Here is a 27997-nt window from a genome sequence, read left to right as displayed (position 1 = left end):
GACTGGTAAATGGGAAAAAAAAAAACAGGGCAGACGGACAGATTGAAAGTCTCCGTTCTGTCTGTCTGTGTACTTCATTTTATTCCTGAGTCTGGGAAACATTATTTACATGTCTGGGTTGATCCACATGATCAGCATACTGCTTACATAAAACTGTATGGTTCACTCTCGAATAAAAAATATACATTCAGAACGTTTTCTTCCAGTGGTACACATGCACATCTGGAATGCGAAATTAAAAGCTGGTCAAAACTGGGGCTTTGAAGCCTTTGGTACAAACTACATTTCCAGGTCAACTTCACATTTTTCCTTTTTTTCCTGAGACAAGGGGACAGGGCTGGTGCGCTTACAGAAAGGGCAGATCCACCTCTGGAAAGTAAGGAAACGAAGGAACTACAAATATTTAATTACGTTCCTTCTGATTTGGTAATACAGGAGCCATCACAGCAACCGGTCTTCATCCTGGACGTGGAAGACATTCTCCAAAACTAAACAGACAGGATGAACTGGATAGCCGGGCCAAACCATCAGGCCAAATGCCAACACTTTTAGTCACAGGAACCGAAAAATGATCCCCAGAGCAATAGGATGTTGTATAGAACAGCAAAAATAAGAGCTCATTAGATATTACTAAGACTATCAAGACCCACAAGACCTGCTGGAGACTCCACCATTTTTAGGCCGCCAGAAAAGTCTTCCTCCTATACTTCGTTGATGGTCCGTTCCGAGGGACGAAAATCGCGGGATCTGGAGGGTGACATGTACAAAGACTGGGTTTTGCGTTTCATACGGGATCGCGTGCTCGCCGCGGATAAGCTGCGTTTGCTGGAGCTGATGATGTCGTGGATGAAGTTCTTGCAGTCCACGCACACCTCCATGGTGCTCCAATCCTCCGTCAGCTCCTTCGGCAATTCCAGTTCATCTCTGCAGGTGGCGTACTCCCCGTGTTTGGAGGCTCTGTAAAGAAAATCAGAAACGTCACAGCGTTGTCGGTTTGGAAGATTAGCATGAGCACATCATAAATAAAGGAAAAGACAAAGGATCTACATTCCAGGAACGAACTGAATACTGAATACACTACACAAATCCCACTCTTCTGGGAAGATGTTCCACTACATCTGATGATTTGTGCAGATTCATTTAGTTAGTAAAGTGTGGTACTGATGGAGGTGCAATAAGGATAATTAGATGATATTTTGTGTTATTGTCTTGGCACCTTAAGGACCATGGACAGCTGACACCTGAAGTTTTGGATATTCTTCATATAAAATTTACCTTTTACCTTTAAATTTTTTTTTTTTCCCCAAAAGAATGCAGAGAGAAAAATTCTTATTTAATCAGTCAAATAAAATAATAAGACATTTATAATATAATGTAATAATAAAAATGTTTATAATAGAATATATTTTATAAGCTGTTTTTTGTGGGGAAAAAACGCACTTTTGATATTTTTTGGATATCGATTATAGTGATGCAGTGAAAGAATGCACTCTTAATATATAATATAGTAAAACAGATCACTTTGATCCAAACCGATCACATTTAAATCTCACTATAAAACAACTACAAACGATTTTCAGTTGAATGTGGTTGAAAGGTTACCTGGTGGTGGAGGCTTTCAGGCTGTTGCGCTGATTGGACGAGTGCTTCTCCACTTGGCCCATGACTCCAGCTTCCTTCTTGGGCAGAGTAGGTGGCCCGAGAGAGTAAATGGGCAGGTTTTCGTAAGGCTTGGAGGGCAGCTTCATCTAATACAAAGCATTAATGCAGGAATAAATTAGCAGACATTCACAATGCGTCAAAATATATATGAATTCAGATTCAGACATCCAGACCAGGGATTCATACACACCTTCTTACAGCACTGTGAACACACAGGCCTGGGAAAAAAAAACAGCAGAGTTCAGTGAAAATTACAGAGCACCATGATGACGGTGATTATTTTCCAATAACAGTCTCAAAGTGGTGTATTTAGCTTCTATTACAGCAATTTGCTAACAAAAAAGACGTTTTATTTATTAAGGACGAAATGTAAACAAGCAAATTTAATTTTCCATACGCTGTTATGCACAAAATATTTTGTGTATAATGTTTATACAGAGCCTTGCAATACCCAACCCAAGCGTTTGCATTTCAGGTCCAGGAGCATGGCTCACCTCTTACAGAACTGACAGGTGTAGGACCAGGTAAATATCGAGAACTTCTTTGTCCGGCAAGAAAAACAAAGCTGAAAACAGAAATAAAGAATATAATGGTTTTGTTCGACCAAATTCCTAAAGAATATGAGTTATGAGAATTAGTCATGAAAAACCATGCCATGATTGAGATCGGCTTTGATTGTGTGTAGCAGTAATAATTCACCTTTCCTTTCTTCAGAGCGTTGTAGACCTCTCTATACTGCTGAAACTTCTCGAGCTCAGCTTTGACCAGAACCTGTCTGATGTGCATCACTTCATCTACAGTCAGAGTCAGACACTCCACCGGGTAGCAAAATTCCTCCTAAAGACAGACACACACACAAACATTATTACAAACATATCTACAGACAGACATTCAGTCACACAGACAGACATTCAGACAAAAAACCTACACATATACTCAGACAGACAGACAGACAGACAGAAAACCTACATAAATAATTAGACAGACAGCAGACGTTCAGACATTCAAACAGACAGGCAGCAGACATTGAGACACTGAGACATTAAGACAGACAGACAGACAGACAGACAGACAGACAGACAGACAGACAGACAGACAGACAGAAAACCTACATATATAATAAGACAGACAGCAGACGTTCAGACATTCAGACAGACAGACAGCAGACACTGAGATATTGAGACAGACAGACAGACAGGAAACCTACATATATAATTAGACAGACAGCAGACGTTCAGACATTCAAACAGACAGACAGCAGACATTGAGACATTGAGACAGACAGACAGAAAACCTACATATATAATAAGACAGACAGCAGACGTTCAGACATTCAGACAGACAGACAGCAGACACTGAGACACTGAGACATTGAGACATTGAGACAGACAGACAGACAGACAGACAGACAGACAGACAGACAGACAGACAGACATTCCGACAGACAGACAGACATTCCGACAGACAGACATTCCGACAGACAGACAGACAGACAGACAGACAGACAGACAGACAGACAGACAGACAGACAGATAGATAGATAGATAGATAGATAGATAGATAGATAGATAGATAGATAGATAGATAGATCACCCCAAACCACATTGCATGCTTCATAAACAAAACACAAATGGATGTGATGAAAACACATAACAGTGTAAACCCCGGGTCACGGCCTCCTTCACAATTACAGCTGCAATGTCATTTATACACAAACACAAACAGACTGGATTATACCGAGTGAAAATGAGTTCCAGCAGTCCCATACCACATGTTAACACTGTGAACGTTTTCTTTAATGCAGCGGTCCCCAAACTTTTTAGTGTCATGGACCGGTTTAATGTCGGACAATATTTTTACGGACCGGCCTTTAAGGTGTGGTGGATAAATACAACAAAATAAAATGATACGACCATAAAAACTGGTACTAAATCTAACAATAAACGTGAATCCACTGCGTTGTTTTTTGTTTATTTTGCTCTTGAATTTAGCGGTAATGTATTATGTGTTAGCGGCCGGAGCCCCTTTAAGAAGGTAGCGGATGGAGGTAAGTCATGTGACCGAGGCATCATGACATGCATCAAGAGTGAGTCATAGACAGAGAATCCGGTCATTTTCCGAAATAAAACATTGTTGAGAATCAGATAATAAATAAAACGGAAATAATGTAAGTGATGTATTGTTTCTGTGCGGCCCGGTGCCGGTCCGCGGCCCGGGGGTTGGGGACCACTGCTTTAAAGCACTCGAATGCTATATTTGCTTCTATTTGTGTGAATAATGGCAATATATATGTGATTTCTGACCATTATCTTATTATTATTATTATTATTATTATTATTATTATTATTATTTGTACATGTCTGTAGTAGATGACTGTGAAACATGGACGTGTAGCAGGTGGCAAATAGTGATCCAGGCTTGCATAGAAAAATATAATAAATGATCTATAGATCCATATAATAAAATGCAACCGTTTTTGCACACAAATAAAAAAAAATGATAAAATGAGGAAATTATACAAAGGCATAAATGTTAGTAAAAGGGAAAAGAGGCTGGAAATGTGATTTACCTTCTTTTCCGTTGGCGGCTACGACAAAGTGAAAGCGAGGAAATACTTTTTAATTAAATCCTTTATACTGGGCATGAAAATATAATCAGTACTGGTATTAATGGAGTCACTATAAATGACATCTACTTGAGATTGGCATGAAAATATGACCAAAATCTACCTACACACACACACACACACACACACACACACACACACACACACACACCTTATCATAAATCACCACTCATTCCCTGAATTGTGCAACCAAAAACAATATAATATATATTCTTTGTCTAATGTAAGCATTTTCTAGGAGTCTGAAACATCTGAATTCGTCAGATTAACGAACCCACACTGAAAGCTCTTGTGCTCCCAGATTGAAGCTCAGAGGTTTAAGCCCGATATCATAAAGCTGCCACTCTTAGGGGCCCTGAGCAAGGCCCTTAACCCTCAGTGCTCCAGGGTCGCTGTATTATGGCAGACCCTGCGCTCTGAACCTGGCTTCCGAACACCACTGTGATATACAGTGAAAGAATTTCACTTTGCTCTAATGTACACGTGACAAGTATAAAGTATTGCTATTAAAGTGGTCTCCTTCACTGATATCCTTCTCCCGGGGGGAAAAAAACACTACACGATGTTTAAACCCAAAAACCATACCAGAGATCTGAAGGTCTGGCGAGAAGGAGGTGAACGAGCGCTGGTCGTGGCCTCCTTCTCTAAGGAGTGCCTACGATGAGAAGCCATGTGGCGTTCAGGTTGAGGTGTGGACGATATTGGGAGGAACCGGAAAGGAGCTAAGGAGAAAAAGAAAGAGTCAGAACATGATCAGGAGAAGGGGATGAGATTAAAGCTGGTAAAAATTGCACAAAATCTTACTCTTTTTGCCCAGGACAGAATCTGGAGATGTTTCATCCAGCAAAGAGGTGGAAATGCTGGAGCTGCTGATTGATTTGTGTGTGCTCCACTCCTCCTAAAGTCCAGAGTATCACATTTAGCTTAATGAACTATAATGAAGACATGCTATACAAGGATTTTCTAATCTACAACTAGGTATAGACAGCTGTAGGTTTCCCCTTCAGTGATGAGATCCTCTAGACCATCAGTGATGAGATCCTTGACTGTCTCGAGAGCACTTACTTCAGAGTCGGAGCTTTCTAGCTCGGCCAGAGTGGGTGCTTTGAGCAATTTCTTCTTTTGTAAAAGAGGCTGCGCTCCATGGTCAAGCTTCGGCGAAGGTGGCGAGTCATCGGCCAGCGCCAGTGTACTGACTGCGATCCTTTTCTTAGGTGAACCCGACGACTCTGAATAGGAAGAGATGCAGTATGACGGGACAAAAATCAGACACAGGACCAGAAAAGACACACTCTAGACCAACTGGATATCATCAAATCAATGCCCGAATACCGACTTAGGAATCATGAATGCATCCAGCAGCTCGTACGCAAAAAAAAAAAAAAAAATCCATCACTTCATCAGGAACGTTTACAGAAGCGTGTGCACTTGATGCGTGATCTTTTACCTGAGCATCGGAACAAGTCCTGGGGAGTGCTGATGCTTTTGCCTGCGCCTAGAAAGGAACATATTCTTTAATATGATCTCACAAACAACTCGCCAGGATCTTTCTGACCTTTCTAGACTCCTATCTAAACCACATCAGCACACAGGAAGCTCGAGCGGATTTAAGCCACACACAAACACAGAGGAATCGAAGCTATTCCGCCGGGGTAGGAGCAGCAAAAAAAACAAAAACACGCAAAAGCAATCCAGCGAGGGCAATGAATCAGCACTTTCTGAAATAGCGTTTGAGATTGGGAGCAAAATATTACATGGAATCAGAGAAGAGGAGATGGAGGAAACGTGTCACGTGTCCACGTATTTCATCGAGCTAATTTTTTGAACTTTTTTATAGAAAAATCATCCAGCTGCATTAAAATCCGAGGCTCATTCCTTTCCTAGTTCCAGATTTGAAATTGTGTATACACTAAATCTATGTTATCCGATTAATGTACACTTCTGCTGCATTGACCTCTTCCTCATGATTGCTCCTTTTCTCCACTGGACAAAAAAAAGCATGGGACCAAATAAAACGAGCAAACCACAAGGTCCAAGCCGTCAGCGCTTGTATAAAATCATAAAAGGGAGTGAAAGCGTTAGCCTTTACCTGATGAATCAAAACTCATAGACATGCCAAGCGGCCGCATTGCTGAGCCTTCAGGACGACGGGGAGAGAAACAAAAAACGCGATACTGAAGCTGGGAATTACCATCATCATCATCAACAAAAACAACAATCATTGCAGCAATCGGAGATTCGAAAAGAAAAGTAATACGCGGTGTATTTAAGCGGCAAATGCAATAATATTCCTACAAGCAAGAAGCAAAAAATACAACAAAGAACACCCAGAACTGTTAAACGGCTTAAATTCGGAATCAGACACATTTAGTGGGAAGACGTTTCTTCCCCAAACCTTCAGTAACAGGTTTCACCTGATGTACACAATACCTGATGCTACACTTTTTTTGAGACGTGTTGCAGTTGTGTTTTTTCCTCTTAAAATTCTACATATTCTCAGATTAATTAAACATTTGGAGTTCAGTTGGAAATATAATTTAGGGTGATGAGATTTGCAAATCATTGCATTCTGTTTTTGTTAAAAAATTTTTGGTTGCAACAGTTAATACAACCTTAACTGCAGGTAGGAAGAAAGGAACTGAGGACCAGACGTGCAACAGGATCGATTTTTTGGGATTCGTTTTTTAACCAGACGCTTGGATTTGTTTTTGTACAGCGAGACACCTATTTACAGAGGTTAGAAGATAGTATTGCAAAAAAATTGTAATAAATTAAGAAAAGATATTAACCATATCATCAAAAGAATCAAAATGAGTCCATGATCGATTTATGAATCTTAAAAATTAGAAATCTTAAAATCTTATCGACACTAGCCAATCAAAGATATCTATAACCTCACTTATGCAGAAGAGGGCAGATAGCACTCAGCAGTGTTGACTGTGAAGAAAATAGTAAGATTACGAGATCTTCATGGAGCATGGGCATGGGGGTGGTGTCATGCTGGAACAGGTATAAATCTTCTAGTTTCTCAGTGAAGGGAAAATTACATACTCCATGATCCAAATACAAAAACTGTGTGCATCCAAGTTTCTTTTAGATCCCATTGGAAACACTTTCAGCAGAGGTTGTCGTTTTAGATGCACTCTAAATAAAAAATACTTTAATGAATTACTGTAATATGTTTCTCATGTCGCAAGTTTAACTGTCACAAGGTCAATGCTCTTGTGTGTAAACAAACGACCGAAAAACTCAAAAGCTCCATTTTTCCAACCAGGAACACAAACATAAAAATCAGACGCTTCTTATAAAAATTAATAAGCAGGAACGAAAGCATGGGGCATTCGCATAGAGGAAAAATAAAACCTGCAGAGACATGCATGCATAAGCAATAGCACACTGTTTCTCTCTCTCTCTCTCTCTCTCTCTCTCACACACACACACACACACACACACACACACACACACACACACACACACACACACACACACAGTACTTTTAATACTTAGCATGACTATTCATGATCATTCGATATCTATTCATTAAAACACCACGTGACCTTGATTTACAAACATTACAGCAGGAGAACAGGAAATGCGACGCTTGTTCTCGTGCATTTCGGGTGTGTTCCAGAAACTAAACTCCCGCTCGGGTTCGGGAGCGAGATCACATTATTCTGATCAAAAGGGACGCGATCGAGGTTTTACGTTACAGTTCGGGACGTTTGATCGTAGTTACATAATTCCCGCTGTAATGAGGGCGTTTCACGCGATGGGATTCGAAAGATCTAAAGAGACAACAAGTAGATCATTTCTATACCCGAGCTGTTGAGAGTTGGGGGCCGTGCTAAAAGGGCCCAGACGTGGCAGCTTGGTGGTGCCGGTATTTGAACTCATGACCTTCTGAGCAGAAGTCCAACACCACCGAGCTACCGCCGTCGATTAAACAGGACTGCGTTGATAGAGTGAGCACTAACCCAGCCGGCTTCTGCGGATCATGTCAGGAGAAACAGGCTTCAGCTTCCTCTCGGCTTTGATCCCCTCCAGGATTCGCTCGTGGAGGCTCGGGGGTTTCTCGGGGTGAGGCTTCAGCTTACGGGCAGAGACCTTAAACCCAGAGAACACACACATCAGTCTAGGAGCTTGTTTTAGAACCGTGTTTAGTTCTACTGAAACTGTGAAGGATTTGTGTGTGTGTGTGTGTGTGTGTGTGTGTGTGTGTGTGTGTGTGTGTGTGTATACACTAACTGGATTCAGAGGAGGTCTGGATCGTATAAACTCCAGGATGACCTCATGAGCACTCTTCTTTAACCTTGGAGGAATGTCTCCATTCACCTGCAGCACAGAAAGAGGTGTGGAGATGAGTGGCAGGTCAGATCTTTCTACAGTACAGCAACGTCATCAGTGCAGTCACTTGAAAAACCACGCTGCATCGAGAGACCGGTTCATTTCAGAGCGATTATATATTCAGCAGGAAAAGAAAGGAGGCATCATTCAGACCTGCACCCTAACGAGTTTATCCACTACTGAGAAAAAGAATTTCATCCAGACATGCAGCAAACAAATCAAGGGATTTTTTTCTATTTACACACACACACACACACACACACACACACACACACACACACACACACACACACAGATCTCTGCAGGAAGAAGGTTAGACTTTTACCATTTGTTCTGACCCCATAAATACACTATATAGAGAAGAATTCGTGGACACCTGACTATATCCTTCTTTTGCATCCCATTCAACATGGAGTCCCCGTTTACTCTTATAATAACCCTCTCTTTTCCTCTGCGGAGATGTTCCACTAGATTTTGTGGAGATTTGTGAAGAATCATTCAGCCAGTTAGTAAAGACGTGGGTGAGAAGGTGTGGTTTCAGCCACACCACGTGCAAGAGCTTTACTTCGGAAGGAGTCTCCGGTTTCAGCACCACGCCGCAGGTAACTTGTAACGCAGAGGCTTTCTTTAAGAAGAACTTTGAAAACGTTCCAGAAAGTTCCAGATGACATTCCAGAATGTTAAACACATCTATAAATAGATCAAATGTATTTTTTTTGCATATAATAAAAACTCGTCCAGATGGAACGCAAGTCCACGCCCTGATTCCTTCATGACATAAACGTGATGTAATGTTTTAGATCTTCACAAATTCATACTTCTAAAATTCCAACACCTTCTCTGGGTAGCGTTTTGATATTGTACCTATTTAGTCATAATGTGAGGGTGTGTGTGAACCTGCCCGTGTAAAACAATGGCTCACGGAATCCTCATTACGTTGATGGTCGTCTTAATTATACGTTTGTCCCACAGAGCATGTGCACATCAACCTTTGTGCCATTTCTATTATATATGCTATTTGAACAAAAGTTGTGGACACCTAAGCAACACTCCACTCTTCTCTTCTCTTCTGGGAAGATGTTCCACTAGATTTGTGAAAATTTGTGGAGATTTGTTCGGCCAGTTAGTAAATTCAGGTGTTCAATAGGGTTTTTAGCTCAATAGCAGGAGATCTTCCACTCCAACCCATTGATCTTCAGGGAGCTGGTTCTGTGTACAGCTTCATTTGGTTTTGCGTCCCGATACGTTTGCGTGATGTTACCTTGACTTTGCGGAGTTTGTAGCGCTTCGAGCGGATGTCGTCCATGAGCATCTCGTAGGGAGTGAGCTGGTACTCGATGGGCAGAGGGTTGTACTGTCGCTCTTGCACCTTCTTCAGCTTCACGCCGTGTCTCAGGTCCCTCATCACTTGCACCCAGAAGCGAGCCTACACAACACAAAAATGCAAACGTCACAACAAAAACAGCATGGAGAACAAACACTGGGGGGACACCCAGAACTTACACACACCCACAAACCTGCAGCGTTGATTCTACATTTTTATATTTAACCTGGTTTTAAAAAGCACGGATTTTACCCAGTCGTCGTTCTGCAGTTCGTTCAGATCTCGGACGGGTTCCCCGGGAGGTTTTCCCTCCATCCGGCGCAAATTCTGCAAAACACAAATGAGTTTATTGATTGGTGTTTTATGCCTGCAGAGGCACTCATACTGTGGAGGATCTACTGCTAGACTTTTCCCACATCACAGGGACAAAAGTATTAAGACAACTGCCTTCATTATCCATAGGAAAAGCGCTTCTTCCCAAAAACACGTTTGTACAGGACGTCTCAGGATGCAGTTGCATGAAATTTGAACTAGGAGACCCAAACCTGTTCCAGCACGACAATACAACTCTACACAAAAGCCTAGTCCCTGTAATAAACTCATTTCTAATCCTGTTCATCCTCGTCACTGCAGCATCTTCAACTCTTCAGATCCGCCTCATGTCTCTTTACTTGGCACAGTTCACCCAAGGGATTAAACCCCTCCACCTTCAGCACCTCTACTCCTCGCAAACCGCCATACCGCTGCCTCTCCAGGCTCGTCTCAATCTGCTCTGTACTCTCGCCGCTAATCGCAACAAATGATCTGTATAACATCTGTAAAGCTGCTGTTCTTTGTTAAAAGTGCTGTATAAATAAACACAACGTTTCTTCTTTAGCTGAAGACCAATTCCAGATTTTTTTCACCACACATTTGTTCTATAAGAAACCCTGCAGAATGACGCGCATTCCTCACATCGCTCCCACTCACGGGATCCTGGGATCACCGTGTGACTCAAGACTATTCTTCACTCGGCTTCCAGAGAAATCCTGAGAGAAAAGAAAAGAGAGAGAGGAGAGAGAGAGAGAGAGAGAGAGAAAGAGACGCCGATTCACAGCTCCTACATCAAGATTCAGCATCTATGCTTTAGCTTTATTCTACTCTTCTTCACATCTCAACCGCGTGAGCCTCTGGGCTGCGATACGCGTCCGCTTTTCTTTTCTTTTTTCAGTGTTTGGATCATAAGGTCATGACGTTTGTTCGGGTTTGAATCCCACGGCAAGTGTGGTTCTTCTCCAAACTGTTCAAACGTAGTGCAGCAGAAAATATTCTCTTCACTTGAACTAGGAGGTCCAATCTTGTTCCAGCCTGATTATTCACAAAGCCAGATCCATGAACATGGGGTGCAGTAAAAGATCTACAAAGCTTTAGAATGGATTAGAATGCTGATTGCACCACCAGGTCTCCTCACATTCTCACCTACATCAGCACCTGAAATCGCCACCAAATCTAGTTTAACATCCTCCCAGAAGAATGGAGGTTATTCGAACAGGAAACAGGGATTAAATGTGAACATCTTATTTTAGGTCTTATCCATATGGTGTCTATACGGAGATGTTTTAATTGCTACCAGACATGCAAACTTGGTGCGACCAGGTTTTTTTTTGTAGACTGTGAACCTTCTAGCGTCGTCGGTCAAACCATCGTACATCATGTCCTTTGCAATACTGAGTCATTCTTTGGCTTCTCCATGAAGTAACTGTAACTGTGTTGAGCAAGAGGCAGAGATGGTTTTAAAATAGCCTGAGGAGACACACCCGTGCGCAAACCCATGACGTGAGCATGGACGAGAGCCTCCTCAATGTCAGTGTTGGGAGTGGTCACGCCAAACCCTCGGCAAACAGCTGACGGAGGGATGGCAGAGGGAAACCCTCAGGCTAAATGCAGGGTGAAGAATTTTAACCCCGGGTGGGATTGAGAGACGATTGTTACACCAGTCTGACTCAGACATCAAGCTGCTTCCCTGGAGATGGCTTCATGGGGGGAAAAAATCTTTATGATACCATTTAAACTGATTTCAATAGTTTTTTTGGTGGCCTTTCTGGTACAATGGAGGTAAAAGAATGACTATTTTATAGCATAACCTCAGAACTAACTCCAGCTCTGTGCTTCACACCAAGTTCTTACACCAAGTTCCTTTTCTACCCTTGGTTTCGGTCTCTCCAGCCTTCCACAGATGTGAGTGTAGTGTAGGTTGAGAGTAAATTTAGAGTGTATATTTGAAGATATGTATATAAGAGTGTGTGTGCAATAAGAACATTAATAAGGTCTAGAGAAATCACTTCTTTTGCATTCTTGATCTTGTCCAGGAAGGTCTGGAGCTCCTTGGTCTCAGCGTACAGCGCACGGCAGACGGCCTGGTAGTGGTTGGCGGCGTCTGATGAACTCGGGAGATGAGATGTGCACAGCTGTAAGGAGAATATATATATATATATATAAATACACAGACACACAGACACACAGACACATACACACATACACACATACATACTTTCAATATGGTACAGATAGTTTGCTTTTATTCTTTGGTTTGGACAGACAGTAAATCATCAAGTGTCTCCTGACTTCTAACACGTGTTTGTAGTGGGAAAAAAACAAAATCTGAAATAAAACCAGACGTTCTTTTCCTGTTGTGTCTGCAGGAAGACGCAGCTCTACCTCTGCCATGTTAATCTGTATTCTATAGGACTCCCAGGACACGTCCCAGTATACGTAGTGTTGCGACACATCATAATCACGTAGCAGCGGCGGTGCTGAGAGAACGCGAGAAATCGATCAACATGTAATACTTTGGTCACAAATTATTGGTTGCTTTCTAAAATAATAAAAGTACAGTGCATCTACTAATAATAATATGTAAATAATACGTTTTTTACAGATGCAAATATGTTAAACACAATGCATCGCGATACAAATGGCAACTTGTAGCCGGCGTTTTTTTTTTACACGTTAAAAACAAACTCCACCATTGTTCTGCGCCAAAACTTAAAATCGAGGACCAAAATTCGCCATGATGCGCACATCCGGCGATTAAAACCGTCCGTGTGGAAACATAGCAAAAGTTCCGTTTAGTGTCCTAACGATTTCCGTCATTTAAAACACCACAATTACTTTCAAATTTACATTTAGTTTTTTTTCGTGCTCTATGCCACTAATCATGTTTCGCTAATAATAAACATATATTTGCATAAAATTTGTTTATGTGCATGTTGATTAAAATATTAAAAACTTGCAAGGAATTCATTTAAGGTGCATTTAGAACAGATACGAATGTGCAATTAATCACGAGTCTCATGAAAAACATGCGATTAAATATTTTAATCGATTGACAGCTCTAATATATATATATATATATATATATATATATATATATATATATATATATATATATATATATATATATATATATATATATATATATATATATATATATATATATATAAAAATATATAAATAAAATAATTTTGTAAAATTGTTCCTTCTTTATTTGTTTAGAAAGACAGCTTGTAATTTTGTCCTTGTGTTTTTTCCATTAAAACCCGACCTCAAATCCATGTCCTGGCAGGTCCAAACACAAAATGAACATGCCGAAGCCTTTTAGGAAAAAACACAAAGAAAAAAGTTCATCATGAAACACTTCCAACTGGCCAAATTGCATTTTTGCTTACACCTAGCCCTGTGCTCCACCTCATCCTGGAATGCGTGACATCTCTTTCCTTAAGAGCTCGAGTATCAGGGAATTTTACTGCTCGGAAAAATAAAACATTGGTATTCAAGAAAGTGGAAACGAATCTAAATTTTTTAGTTTCTATACGTTTAAAACTATGCGGCTTTACGAGGAAATCGACTGAAAAATGTCTTTTCTCTCGTTCGGTGAATCTGATGCTCAAAAAACGACTCCACCTTTTTTCCACTTTAGACACACATGTGGGTAAAAATAAATTCCAGCTGTACACACACACACACACACACACACACACACACACACACACACACACACTATGTGTCCTTTGTGTTTATAAAATGTGTGTAATGTAGCGCTGGAAGGTTTACCACCTCACTTGTGTACATGAGTAATAATAATAATAAAGTCGACTTAGATTTGAGTTACACGCTATGGCCAAAAGTTTGTGGACGCCTGCCCATAAGATTTTTGTCCTCATTTGCTCTTATAATAACCAACACTTTTCTGGGAAGATGTTCCACTAGATTTTGTTCGCAGTAATATAGCATATCTTCATGGAAATGTCTATTGGGCATTTTAATGCTAGAACAGGTTTGAGTCTCCAACTTCAGCATCCAAAACATCCTATATATTTGTGTGCCTCCAAGTTTGGATCCACATATGCCTCAAAAAAGGTCAGGTGTCCCAATACCTTTGGCCATAACGTGAATATCGTAGAGTACACTGTTCTTTTTTTTTTTCACTCAGATCACATGCAAACAGACTCTGTGTACACAAAACATCACACCTGTCCAGCTCCCTGTGCGGTTTGGGGAGTAAACAGGTTCATCCGCAGACGAAGCTTCGGATTACAGCACAACGGGGGGGAAAAAAACGGATAGATCGCATGATGAAAAGCTGAGGAGCACATGGAAAATCGATGCAGCGCAGTATGGCCCATTTTCATTCGGACAGATCGGACAAAAATAACCAAACAAGGACTTCAGTTCATAGAAAGAAAGAATTATATAAGCGACAGAATGTAGAGAGGAAGAAAAAAAGAATAAAAAGTGAACAGGAACGTATATCAATGGACGATTCGACTTTATAATAATGAATCGAGTGTATAAGTGACTTTACACCAGAGTCGTTCTGAATAGTGCATTCTGATTGGCTGGGAGTTCAGGTGTGACTTCAGTTTGTCAGTTGAATCTAAATGAATGCGTGACTTATATTAAATAGTTGAGAGACTAATGGTGTAACTGGTGATGTTCTGACGTCTACGAAATTTACTTCGTAAGACTGGGCCAATCTGCCACACAGACGTTTGACATGATGTATGCTTGAGTAGAGGACGAGAGATCAGGAAGACCCTTCGATGAGCTCAACCCCTCAAAATCGTTCGCCAACTAGTTCAACAGTAACTACAGTAATGAAAGTGAAAGTGGTGGAAAGCTCTGTCCTGCTGCTTTACCGAAATGATGTCTTTGTAGCCGTGGATGTTGGAGACCTCCGTCTGCTCTTCCTCGCCCTCGTCGTCCTCCTCCTCCTCGGTGGCCTCGTAGCCCTCGTCCCGGCAGGCGTCCACCTCGGTGTTCACCATGTTGGTCATAAGGTCAATGAGTTGCTCGAGCGGAGGACTGAGCTCGCGCTCTTCATTCTCCTTCAGCCCGTAGTCCAGAGCTTTATAAATCATAATGCCTAGAGACTCGATCACCTGCAACACACACACACACACACACACACACACACACACACACACACACACACACAAAGATGATGCAGAAGAACAGAATGGACAATAACCTGCTACAAAACTGGAGCAATTTTGTGGATTATTTAATGACCTCAAAAAATGCCACTTCGCACATCAGTGTGTTCGTCTAGACACAAAGATCTCCTGTTATCACCATGTGCCATCAAGTGGTCAGAAAATCCCTCTCGCTGGACTAAAGACTAACACAATTATCAGAGGCTATTTTCAGTGGGGTAGTGGTTACATGAAAGATTCGATAAACCCAAGCTGGTTTTTGCGCACACACACACACACACACACACACACACACACACACACACACACACAAACACAGATATGGACAAGGAGCAGCTCCATGTAATAAATGTGGGCTTCGTGAACAGGGCATGGAAGGTAAAACGAGGATCATTGCGAAAACTTTTCTCTAATGGAAAAAAAAAAAAAGATAAGACTGATTTGTGGGACGTTTTTCCACCAGTGGGGAAAAAAAAAAAACATGGTCAAATTCTTTTTCAAAATACCAAGCAACAACAAAGCTGAAACACTTCTGGCATGAAGATCAGCCGTCCAGCCCAGTGTGTTATCACCGCTTATAAACAAAAGCCCGTGCAAGCCTTTTGTTTTTAAAGGGAGTAGCCGAACAGGAGGGGTAAGATGGGTGTATGCTGCTGAACATCGTGTAACAAACACACTTCCAAAAAAAAAAAAAACCTTTCCTAGGAATCATTTCGAAGACATGCGCTGAACGCATGAACTTAATCTCCATCCAAAAGCGTAAACATGCCACCGAAACCTCTGTGTATCCAAATGTTAATCGTTTTCTCGATTATTGGATGTCGTCCAGGGACTGACGAAGACGAGCCGGAGTTAGAGAGCTCAGGAAAGCTCGTGCGGTTCTTAAAAATTGTTGATTGCATGTTGACAGTTCTGAAGAGCGTAATCCCAGGCTATTAAAGTAAAGCTCTACGTTAGACCGCGTTGTAATGTGCCTAATGAGCTCATTTGTTAATGGTTGAAACTGTCATTAAGATGTTTGCGGTGGGAAGCGCAAGCTTGTCAGGTCACAAGTCAGGTCACGCTGAAGGATTAGATGTAAAGGTTTAGCGTGACTAGCGAGCCGTGTGTTCCAGTGGTTTCAGAGCGGGAAGGTGAAACATCTGGACAAGTTGAAAGTAAACGTAATTCGTTACTGTACTTAAGTAGCTTTTACGCGTATCTGTACTTAACTCAAATATTTCCATTTGCGGAGATTTTTACTGTAACTTCAATACATTTCAATATTTCACTTTTTAATAAACTAATTTTAGCAAAATCAGTCGTTCCTTTTTATTTACAGTGGAAAAATTTAACTGGTCAAACACACAAGTCACCAATCAGGATTGAGCGCACGCTCTGTTCTGATTGGTGCTTTGTGCATCTACTGATCACCAACATAGAGTTCAGCATCAGTTCACCAGCAAGCAGAACATTTAGAGAGGAATAAATGATGAAACTCCAGACTCGAACTCACCACAACTCACAGGGATTTAATTAGTAGTAGTTTTAAACTGACAGTTGTTTTGAAATGATAATTTTGTAGATAAATCCATCAGTGTTTGTTTCTCTTAACACACCGATCTGTTAATAAATTATATTAATTAGTCAAAGTCTTTTCACATAAACTGAGTTGATCATTCTAGACAATAAATCAGTACGTTGCATTTTTACTTTTATGGAGTAATTATTTTTTTATACTTCAACTCAACTACATGGTTTGTATACTTAATCATCCACGACTGATGAAATGCCATTACGAGGAATGATTACGGAGCAAATCAACAGATCAGCAATGAATCTCAGATTCGGGTATCAATTAAAACCCATATTTAATGTTGAATACCATGAAATACACTAAATGAACAAAAGTATTAGGACACCGGACTTTTCCAGACATATGAGCTTCTTCTTTCTGCTCCTACACACAGACTGTATTACATTTTCCCTTTACATGAACAAAGCCAGCTCTATGAACATATGCTTCACATGGATTGGAGTGGAAAATCTTAAATCGAAAAAGAGCTCAAATCCCTATTGATCACCTTTGAGATGAATGTGAATGCACACCAGGCCTCCTCACCTTCTCACCTAACATCAGTACCTGACTTTACTAACAGGCTGAATGTATCTCTACAATCCTCCACAAGCACACTACAAAAATCTGGTGAAACATCTAGAAGAATGGAGGATATAATATGATGAAATAGAGGCTTTGCCCACAAACATTTAGCAACACAGTGTATATGGCATTTCTATCAATGATTAGATTACATTCAAGAAACGATAAAGTCAAGTCAAGAGGCTTTTAATGTCATTTCTACTATACACAGTGGTACACAGTTCACAGTAAAAACGAGACAACGTTCCTCCAGAACTTTGGTGCTACACTAAACAACATAGAGCTACAACACAAAGCTACAAAAAAGTGCATCGAGTGCAACCTAGTGCAAACAGTGCAGACGAAAAACAGTACAGACAGACAACACAAGACAAAACACATAACATCATGAGGCTTATTTCATGTTGGTAAGTTATGTTCACATGACATCATCGCTCGGAGTCAAACTCGATTCCTTCCGCTGCCTCCCCGCATCATACAGCCACTCGAATGGAACAATGTGGGTTTTTTTCCCCCTCGTAATCACCTGACACTATTTCCAGTTAATCTTTCACATTTTCCCAGTCATGGGAATGAATGACTGCTTTAGTTCTTAGCGCTAATATCGCACTGAAAGCACACTGCTTCCAAGCTGAATGTGGATCTTTATTCCAGTCGTTGTCTGGACAGCAAACTTTTTTGGACTATAATTTCCGTTTCTAACAATTCATTCTCAAATAAACAGTCTGAGAAGCTTCAGGGTTCAAACCAAACACACAAACACATCTCAGTGTAGTGCAATACTTCTACTATGAAGTTAGCATGCCTGGGCCTAAGAGAGCTGAGGAATATTCTTAGGGAAGGTGGAAGCTCAGTGATTAAGATGTTGTACTTCTGATTAGGTCTTGAGTTCAAATCCCAAAACCACTAAACTGCACATTAGGTACGTTTATTTTGAACGAGCCTTTAACGTGACTTAAAGAGTGATTCGTTTATTTTCTACTGGACGCACATGAGCAAAGCTTCGCAAAATCTCCGTAGGTTATGTACAGAAAACAGAGTCGTACATCTCACAAGTCGGAGTCGTTCGTTCTGTTGTCACGTGACTCCCACAGACGCTATGTGGTTGTATATACTTCTATAAATTATTGGAACTATAGTCAAAGTTGGTGTATGTAGATGTGTTGAGGGATCTGCCTATTGCAATTGTAACATTTTATTTTATAACGAAATGACTGAAAAAAGATTCGTTCATTTTGATAAACCGAGTCACTAAAATGATCTTCCCATCACTAATTCCTAAAACCTGATAAAGAGCTAGAGAGCAAACACTCAATCATCCTGTCAGAGGTGAGGTGAAGGTTGTGGTGGTGTGGTGTGTTGGGCATCTGAAACTGAAAACCTATTCGTCTTACTCCACTGCCCCTGCTCCTGGAAGTTCTCTGGGAAAGAATGTGATGGCTTTATAAGATTGACTTCTGGCCAAACGTCCACAAATCTCCACAATCCACTCAAGTTTCTTAACACGAGACTCAAAAACAAACTGCAGCATTACATTTACCACTTAAACAATATTTTGATTTCAAACTCAACAGTGAAATCATATCCGGTTGAAAAAACTCAAACAGGTCAAGCCAGTGGAACATCGTTGCTAGTCGGTAGAATATTAGGTATTTTCCAGCTCCATTTTATTGCTATTATCTTGAAGAATAACCCGTCTAGAGTTCTGCATTAGTAACAGAAATTAAAAAACCACAGTTTGCATTTATCAGCATTTCCCAGCTGAGACAGATTTTCCTGCTGGAGCAGCATTGCCTGAGTTTTGGCCGCTATTTAGTCCAAGCTGTGAATTTTTATCACAGGCCAGACAAATGACTCCAGGAAGCTTCCACTACATTCATATTCGAACTAAAATATTCAGAACAAATAGTAGGATTTAACAACCCAAAATAAAAAAAATAAATCGCAACAATTTTCTGGACCTAGGAGCCTAAAAAACACGAGCGTTCCCAACATTACACTTTTAAAGAGATTACAGGAAGTGCAATCGTTTTTTACAACATGCACCAAGCACCAAGCTGTGTGGTCTGGAACTGCTTGTTGGCAGTGGAACTGTGAGAACTATGAAACTGGTGGGGGTTTTTTGTGACTCAAACTACCATGCAATAAACAGAAAAAAAAAAAAAAAAAGACAAAATTCATTTTTTCTTTTCACACAGTTTTGGATTTTTTTCTTGGACATTTGCAATAAATCTAGTGAGCAGATGTTAATGTTTTTCTAATGTCATTTGAATAGAAATAGAATTTAAACAAATGTACAAATAAATAAAATAAAAATAAAGTATAATTACAGTATAAAATATAAGTATAATAAAAATATATATATGTATTCCTGGACCTTCAAGGAACATAGCAACAGCATAGCTGACCCTTGGCCTCGAAATCAAAAAGCTGTTTATGAATTTTTAACTCCCAGGAATGAACCTTGGGTTCCATGTGCTTAATTGCTGCTAAAGAAAAAAAAAACTAATTTGCAAATCAGGCTCGGTGAAGAGTGAAGGGTTCAGGCTTGGCCTTCACACCCCACTGCCTCACATCAGAGCATGGTGAGAGACATGGCCGTCTCCCACCTCCAACTCCAACTGACTGCATGACCACACACCAAAACTTTGAACATGATGTCCATAAACAGATCCACATAAACCCAAAATTAATGACCATGTTTGCTTCCAAGCCTAGATCAGCTTCGTTGGAACTCCTGATGTTTAACCAGTGGCCATTTTCCATCATTTTCGTGGTTAAATCGGTCTGAAACAGTGGGTGTGTGTGCATTCATTTTACACTACGCATAATCTACGTCATCCTTACTCACAAACACATACACACACACACACAGTCAGCTGAGAAGGCATTCAGGTCTGAGGTGAAAGAACCAGGCTTTGTGCAGTTTCACAGCAACCCTCTGAGGAATAAACGAGTACGCAACGTACCAACCTTCTGGAAAACAAGCCGAACTTTAGTCCTGCAAGCCAGTCTTCGGTGAATGCGGAGTGGATTGGAAAACAATCCATTAAATTACAGAGCACCAACCGAACAAATAGTCAGATATGAACATAGATGTTCTACTAGCATGTTTTTCTAAGAGGGAAACCGGTGAAATTGGTGGAAATCTACAGCAATACAGAGCTTGTGAGATTGTGTTGTTTCCAGTGAGAAACTCACGCTTGAGGAGAGAAGAGCACCAGCTGCGCAGCTCCAGATATACAAAGGACGATAGCACACTGACTTATGAAGGTCGGTGCTCCCTGTGACTGTGCGCGCAGCCTTGTGCTGCCATCTGTTGGCGTGTTACAAAACTAGTCTCAAAACACAAAACTTTGCTGGAAAGGGTTTAGAGCATGTGATGGTATTTCGTCTTCAATTTCATCCGAGTAACAGAATTATTACAAATTTAAATCTAACCAATTGAATGCATTAAACCAGAATTTGGGCAAAGTTCGGTTCAATCACTAAACCAGCGACTCCTGAAAACCTCAACTTGATCCTTGTCTGTATGAGCACCATATCGCCATGTGTCTTATCTACTTTATTCGCTGCCAGTTGGACACCGATCTCAAACAAGTCGCGTCTTTTCTCTTTATAGAGTAATGACTAGCATTCCGGCGAAGATCAGCAGGATGCTGGCCGATTGCATAAATGTTGTCCGGGAGAAGAAACAATGTCCGTTCAGAGAGTAAAAGCTATTGAGATAAAGCCAACAATCCAGTGTGAATGGCCATTTATCCTTTTCTTGTAAGATGTTTGGATTCAAGCTGAGTTATTGGAATAAGTGGTTCAGAACTTTACACCAAAAGACAGTACTAGAAATGGACGAATTACACCAACAATGAATTCCAGTGCTCACGCTCATACGCCTCACCTTTCCTGCCATATGTGGTTCTTCTCCAAACTGTTACCACAAAGCTGAAGGCACACAATTGGATGCAGTATACCAAAATAGTGTTCACATGAACTTAGAGACCCCAAACTGGCAATGCCCCTGTGCACAAAGCCAGCTTCATGAAGATCTGGTTTTGGTGAGGGAAATCTTGAGTGGCCTGCTATAGAGCTCCATCCCTGTTGAGGACCTTTGGGATGAATGTGAACACTGACTGCACCCCAGGCCTCCTCACGTTCTTACCTACATCACTACCTGACGTTATTAACACACTTGTGCTTGATGAACACCCTTGTGATGAACACAAATGTCCACAAGCACACACCAAATTTTTGTGGAACATCTTCCCAGAAGATTTAAGAAGCAAATTGGGACTAAATGTGGAATGTGATGCGCAAAAAACAGGTTGCCAGATTTGCATTTTGCACCTCTGTTGAAGACGTCGTTAAAACTCCCCTACTCAAATCTGCTGCCTGGGAGCGAGTTTTTAGCACCAAACTTTTTATGGCCAAATGTTCAGTATAAAAATAGCTAAATTACAAACAATCATCGGAAACCAGCATTTCTTTTGGCTGCATCGAATCACAGTCGGCTCTGAATATTTGGTTTCATTCGATCTAATATGATTTACTAAATGTTCTTCTACTTTGTGACTTGATCCTGTAATTATATTTGTTAATTACAGATACGCTTCTAAAAGATCGCTTTGTTTTTGTTCGGGTTCGTTCGGGCGTGTCGAAGAGGCCGTTGTGTTGACGTCGCGTCGTTTAACGCAAGCGTCGTGGTGTACAATTTCGTTCGAGGAAATCAAACCTCGCAAATGATCACAAATCAGAGACGTTTGTGTCTTTTCTCTAACGTGTCGAAGGACCCGTGCGTCTTTGAGCTTACGTTCAATACGAGTCGAATACTCAAGAACTTCAAATCAGACATTCGAAAGACTTTAACTCAAGTCAGATTGGAATCTGTGATTGTGAGTTTTGCAGTAAAGCTTCTATACTTTTACTCAAATAGGATTAGCAAGTTTACACGCGTGGGAAAAACTCCTCCTGATAAACAAATCCGTTCTGAATAAAGCTTGAGAAGAAAACAATGGAGAAAATCCTGTTAAAAAAGATCCAGAACATCACGAGAGCGAAGATGGAGAAAGAAGACTGAAAGTAGTATCTGAGAAATGTTAGCAAAGGGGCTAAAGAAGAGAACTGGTCACACACACACACACACACACACACACACACACACACACACACAGGTTTGGTTGAGATGGAAGAGGAGGATGACTCGGCAAAAAGCTATAATCATTCAGAAATGTCATGCATGACTGTATTCGGTAAACATTCACGTCTCACGTGTCCGAGCATGCGGATGTGACTCGAGCGCCGTACAAATCCCGCAGACGGATAAAAGATGACCGAGTGTTTGTTTACCGTCAAACAAACCCACTTGATCGTGAAAACACACTGAAGATATTCGAAATTTCTGATTTTACTTTCGTTTTTCACTGTAAGAAGGACCACATGCGCTCATGTACGAGTGTTGCTTTGTCCCATCTGTTCTATCTGGAAGCTTCCCAAGACTCACAGAAGATATTTAGCATATACTGTATGAGTATCGGGACACCCGGCTTTTCCAGCCATATGTTCTTCCTTTACAAACTGTTTCTACAAACCTGGAGATATTTCTTCACTTGAACTCGGAGATCCAAATCCGTTCCTGCATGACAATGCTCCTATAGCCAGGACTGGATTGATTGGAGTGGAAGATCTCTCTTCAGCTATACTGGCTGAATTAATCTCCACAAAATCTCCACGAAATCCAGTGGAACATCTTGCCAGAAGAGTAGAGGTTCTCATTAAAAGCAAATGTAGACTAAATGTGGATCAGAAAGCACAACTCGTATAAAAACTTTTACCCATGGGTTGGAGAGGGAAGATCTTCAGCTATGGAGCTACAAAAACACATTTTGGGATGAATAAGAGGGAAATGGTAATTAAGATGTTGGACTTCTGATTGAAAGGTCATGAGTTCAAATCCCACCACCAGCAAGTGGGCATCTGCCAAATGGCAGAAATGTGAACGAACGCTCGTTCCTGTTTTGTGTTTAAATAAAAGATATTTTAGTGCTCAGGGAAACGCATGCAGCTGTAGCGAGACAAGTGCGAGACGAGTGAGAGACGAGTGCGAGACGAGTGCGAGACAACTGCGAGACGAGTGCGAGACGACTGCAAGAAACGAGTGCTAGACGAGAGCGAGACGACTGTGAGACGAGTGCGAGACGACTGCGTGTTGGATCAGCATTCGTTATATAACAGGCTTTTGTGCTGTGCTGCAGTCTCTGGCTCCAAATCCCCTTTATATTCCTGATTCTGTAAAAGACTTTTATTTGTTCAAACCAAACCACAAACTCATAAACGTGGATATCACCACCCTCCCGAAGCTACGTCTTTACTTCACTGGCCTAACCAAACATTCTGAAGATCAGACTTTCTGTTGGACTTGTGAAGACAAAACCGGTGTATCAACTACCCCATGTCTCAAAGCTCGGACGCATAATCCAGTCGTCCCAGGAGAACGATTTGTTCAGGCCTCGTAAATCTCTGTTCCACCTTTCGTTTCGGTCTTTCCTTCTATTCACGTCTCAGACGGTGAAAGTATCACGTGTCCTTCTATAGTTTCACAGTTCGGGAGCATTTTTTTTACTCCACCAGACTCCATACAACGAACACAAGCGCAGAAATCCAACGCTTGCTCGGGGGAAGCCGCCAATCTGGATTACAAACAAATGCCGTCTCTGAGACGGCATCGAATCACAGTCGGCTCTGAACATTTGGTTTTATTTGATCTGATTTAGTAAACGTTCTTCTACATTGTGACCTGATCCTGTAATTATATTTGTTAATTACAGATACGTTTTCAAAAGATCGCTTTGTTTTTGTTTGGTTTCGTTCGGGCGTGTCGGAGAGGTCGTAGACGTTGCGTCGTTAACGCAAACGTTGTGGTGTACAATTTCGTTTTTAGGAAATCAAACCTCGCAAATCAAAGTCGCGAAGCCGTCGTTCTGGATTGCGTTCCTTCACCGTGCCAACGGACAAAGAAAAGCGATTGCATCGCCGTAGAGCGCGTTTTATAGTTATGTATCGCACTCTAATTAGCATTCCAGCCTCCACGTTCGTTCCTGTAAAAGGCAGCTGAAGGCTTCATTCAGGAGCAACATTTCAAGGCAAAAGACGCTAAAACATGACTCAAGGGATCCATTAAAAAGTCGAATGGAAACAGATGACTCACCTCAGTGGAGGAACTGTGCTGTGTGTATGTCTCTGCAAAAGAAAAAAGAAGAATATAATTAAATATTTATATACAAAGTGCTTATTATACTGAGCCATTACACTATATGACCCAAACTATTACAACACCTGAATTTTCCATCCATATGTGGTTCTTATAGAGACACATGTGTATACAACAGATGCAGGAGTATGAAATTTCCCCTTCACTTTACCCAGGAGAAACATCAACGCCAGCCAGATCTCCTGCTACAGAGCTCTAATCCCAACACACTTGGGATTTGTGAACGCCGACTCCACCGCAGGCCTCCTCACCTTCTCGCCTACATCAGTACCTGACTTTACTAATAGCTGAAAATATCTCACGTATCTCCACTAAATCTAGTAGAACATCTTCCCAGAGAAAAGAAAGGAGAAGAAAAGTGGAATGGGATGTTCAATAAGAAGCATGTGCCAGGTGTCCACAAACTTTTGATAATACAGTGTACCTGTCTCAGAGAAATTCATGGGAAAGTGTGTGTGTGTGTGTGTGTGTGTGTGTGAGAGTGAAGTGGTGTAGTTGTGTAAATCCTGAACACTATAAAGTACAGTTTGGCCTAGCAGGTACATATATACACACACACACACACACACACACACACACACACACACACACTCATGTTTCAGCCCTCTCTTTAATAGCACTTGTGACACACTGTTTGGGAAAAGCCTGGCTGACTGCCCAAATTTCTTTCTACCTCCAATGAATAACTCTAGTGTCCCTGCAACGGTCACTTTCCCCCTCTGAGACTCCGAATAGAATGGGGTACAGCAACAAAAAATGCTAGTGCCTAGCATGAAACCGGTATCCGGTTATCCTTCTGAAATCTGGACGTGCTAACTGGTAATGATCTCCTTCATTTACACAAACACTGAACGCTCACAGACGTGTTATTGAGGAAAAAAAATCAAATATGACGGAAATCCCAGGAAATACGGCTGACGTGTTTGGGTGAAGTCACGATAATGCAGCCAGAGACTCAAATATCAATCAATACACTGACACTCTTTGATTCTGTTGAACATCTGGATCACTTTACACATCTCATTGAACCGTTTCATTCTGAAAGTTGCAGTGTACAGACAGCATGAAGAAATATGCAGAGATCATGCTATTTGGACAGAGGCTCCAGTGTCAGTCATAAATAAAACAAACTGCCACTGTTTGGCCCCTGAGCAGGGCCCCTAACCCTCTCCTGCACATGTGTAAGTCGTTGTGGATGAGGGCGTCTACCAAATGTCATTGATGCAAATGTAAATTTATATTTATTATATTTATATAATAAATAATAATACAAACTGTATATCTAGTGTCATAATTCGCTAGATTTAGTTTTTTCTATAATAATATTATTTATATAATTGTATTTATTATTATTATTATTATTATTAATATTATTATAGGATCTCTAATTCTTCAGGTGATGTGAATTTTGTTTATTCAAGACCAATTATTAATTATTGTTATTGTATTTTGAGGACAATATGTTTAGGTTTCTAAGATCAGAGAAGTGATCAGGTTCACCCATGCTTTGAGATTTGGGGGAAGGAGATGAAAGGGGGGGGTTTGAATCGCTTGAATCAGCAGAAAAACACAATTACAAGCACTACCCTGAAACCGGAACCCTGGGAAACAGGAGACAGCATACGGTTCAGAACTGGGGGACGGGAGTGTGGGGGGTGAAATCTGGCTTTCTACAGCATATATATTGAATATAATAAAATGCAGCACTACATATATATATATATATATATATATATATATATATATATATATATATATATAGAGAGAGAGAGAGAGAGAGAGAGAGAGAGAGAGAGAGAGAGAGAGAGAGAGAGAGAGAGAGCACCCTGAGATTCCTTCATTGTCAGGGTCAGGTATGAAGTGCAAATCTAAAAAAGAATCTGAGAAATGCAAAAAAAACGAATAAATAAATAAAAGATCTACCATGCCTAATGACACCATGCTTTGAGCATTTCTCCTGTCGTGCTGTTGTTGTTTATTTTCTATTGTTATCAAGTGCATGAGAGACATAGTTGAGAAACACCATACCACAAAAACATCACTGACTGCAGGCTCTTATTGTTTACACTGAGAAGGACAACAGGGGGCAATTCTGAACAGTATATTCCTGTATACACACACACACACACACACACACACACACACACACACACACACAATAGCCTGTCATCAAGTCAACAATTGCGCTCCTGCATCCTATCTGCACCTGGGTTGCACCCCAAATGACCCCCTTATCCCTACACAAGTGCCCTATAAAGCGTGCAGAACAATATGTTCGACTCCTATGTAGTGCACTTCAGTATCTCATTTAATACTTTTCCCCATTCTCTCTTTAGAGAAATAGAAAAGGAGAGTAAATAAAGTGGCTGGGAAATAAATAACTAAGCAACCCAAATTGCGCATGCGTAATCAATCAATCAATATCTATTTAAATCCCTAATAATCATCAATAATAGGAATAGAGGTGATCTGTGCTGTAGAGGGTTCTTACCTGGCCTGGTTCTGGGGTGCACCTTCACGGTCCCGTCTTTACAGATCCGAACATCACCTGGTCCTTCAATCCTCCTGTTTACATCCAAACCGGGTTGGGATTGGGATTTGGAATTCCGTCTCCTGCGTTTCAGCTGGTTGAGAAACATGCAGCATTGGTAACACACAGCCCAGGCTTGTTCTTCATTTATGGGCTGAGCGTAAAGGGTTAAAATTTCCTCCAAACACAGATCTTCTGCTTCTCCTTCTCCTTCTCCAGAATCCACCTCGGGTGCGATTATCGTTACCGCTCCGGCTTCATTCGCCATCATTATATTACTATGATTATGATTATGATTATTATTATTATTACACTCCTATGATAAATTAAATAAATAGCACAAAACGTCCTTTACAGAACAGCGCGCATCCTTCCTCCTCTCCATACATACACACTGCTCACACACACTCCGTCCAAACCCCAGTGCTCAGTCCTCTCTATCTCTGTATCCGACTGTGCGTGTGTGTGTGTGTGTGTGTGTGCGCGCCCACGAGACCACGGGCGCGCTCCCGTTCCTCTCCAGCTGCGCCCGGGTCATATGACACATTCCTTTTTTCTTTTTTTTTGTTTTTTTTTTTGTCTGCGCGGTCCCAAAAGGAGTCGGATTATAGACACATTAAAGGAATTGGCTGG

At 41.0% G+C, this 27997-nt stretch overlaps 1 protein-coding gene across 5 annotated transcripts; it reads right to left on the bottom strand.

Moving 5' to 3' along the window:
• Positions 1-10: 10 nt before the first annotated feature.
• spire1a (spire-type actin nucleation factor 1a) lies at positions 11-27860 on the bottom strand. 5 transcript variants are annotated; one of them, XM_046844070.1, is made up of 19 exons: positions 27326-27860; positions 24772-24803; positions 15134-15376; positions 12278-12403; positions 10209-10283; positions 9894-10058; positions 8534-8620; positions 8263-8392; positions 6378-6425; positions 5736-5783; positions 5354-5517; positions 5093-5186; positions 4874-5010; positions 4232-4249; positions 2362-2499; positions 2157-2227; positions 1853-1880; positions 1603-1748; positions 11-957 (listed from the first exon to the last, which is right to left on the bottom strand). In XM_046844070.1, exons 1-19 carry the CDS (start codon positions 27633-27635, stop codon positions 702-704), a joined length of 2316 nt encoding a protein of 771 aa, XP_046700026.1. In that variant the 5' UTR covers positions 27636-27860; the 3' UTR covers positions 11-701. The 5 variants fall into 5 exon arrangements, with proteins under 5 accessions (XP_046700026.1, XP_046700027.1, XP_046700028.1 ...); XM_046844071.1 differs by lacking the exon at positions 4232-4249; XM_046844072.1 differs by lacking the exon at positions 6378-6425.
• Between the last annotated feature and the right edge of the window lie 137 nt (positions 27861-27997).

Source organism: Silurus meridionalis, chromosome 29, assembly GCF_014805685.1.
Source record: "Silurus meridionalis isolate SWU-2019-XX chromosome 29, ASM1480568v1, whole genome shotgun sequence".
In the NCBI taxonomy this organism is placed as follows: Eukaryota; Metazoa; Chordata; class Actinopteri; order Siluriformes; family Siluridae; genus Silurus; species Silurus meridionalis.
Note: the sequence above shows the minus strand (reverse complement) of the source record. Positions and strands in the feature narration are given on the sequence as shown.

Excerpts from the sequence above, each read along its gene's own strand:
- spire1a (XM_046844070.1), bottom strand. The coding sequence starts at position 27,635 with ATGATGGCGAATGAAGCCGGAGCGGTAACGATAATCGCACCCGAGGTG. Across the intron at positions 5,187-5,353 it reads TAGAAAGCTCCGACTCTGAA|GAGGAGTGGAGCACACACAA; the intron begins GTAAGTGCTCTC and ends TCTGGACTTTAG. Across the intron at positions 1,881-2,156 it reads ACCTGTCAGTTCTGTAAGAG|GCCTGTGTGTTCACAGTGCT; the intron begins GTGAGCCATGCT and ends TTTTTTTCCCAG.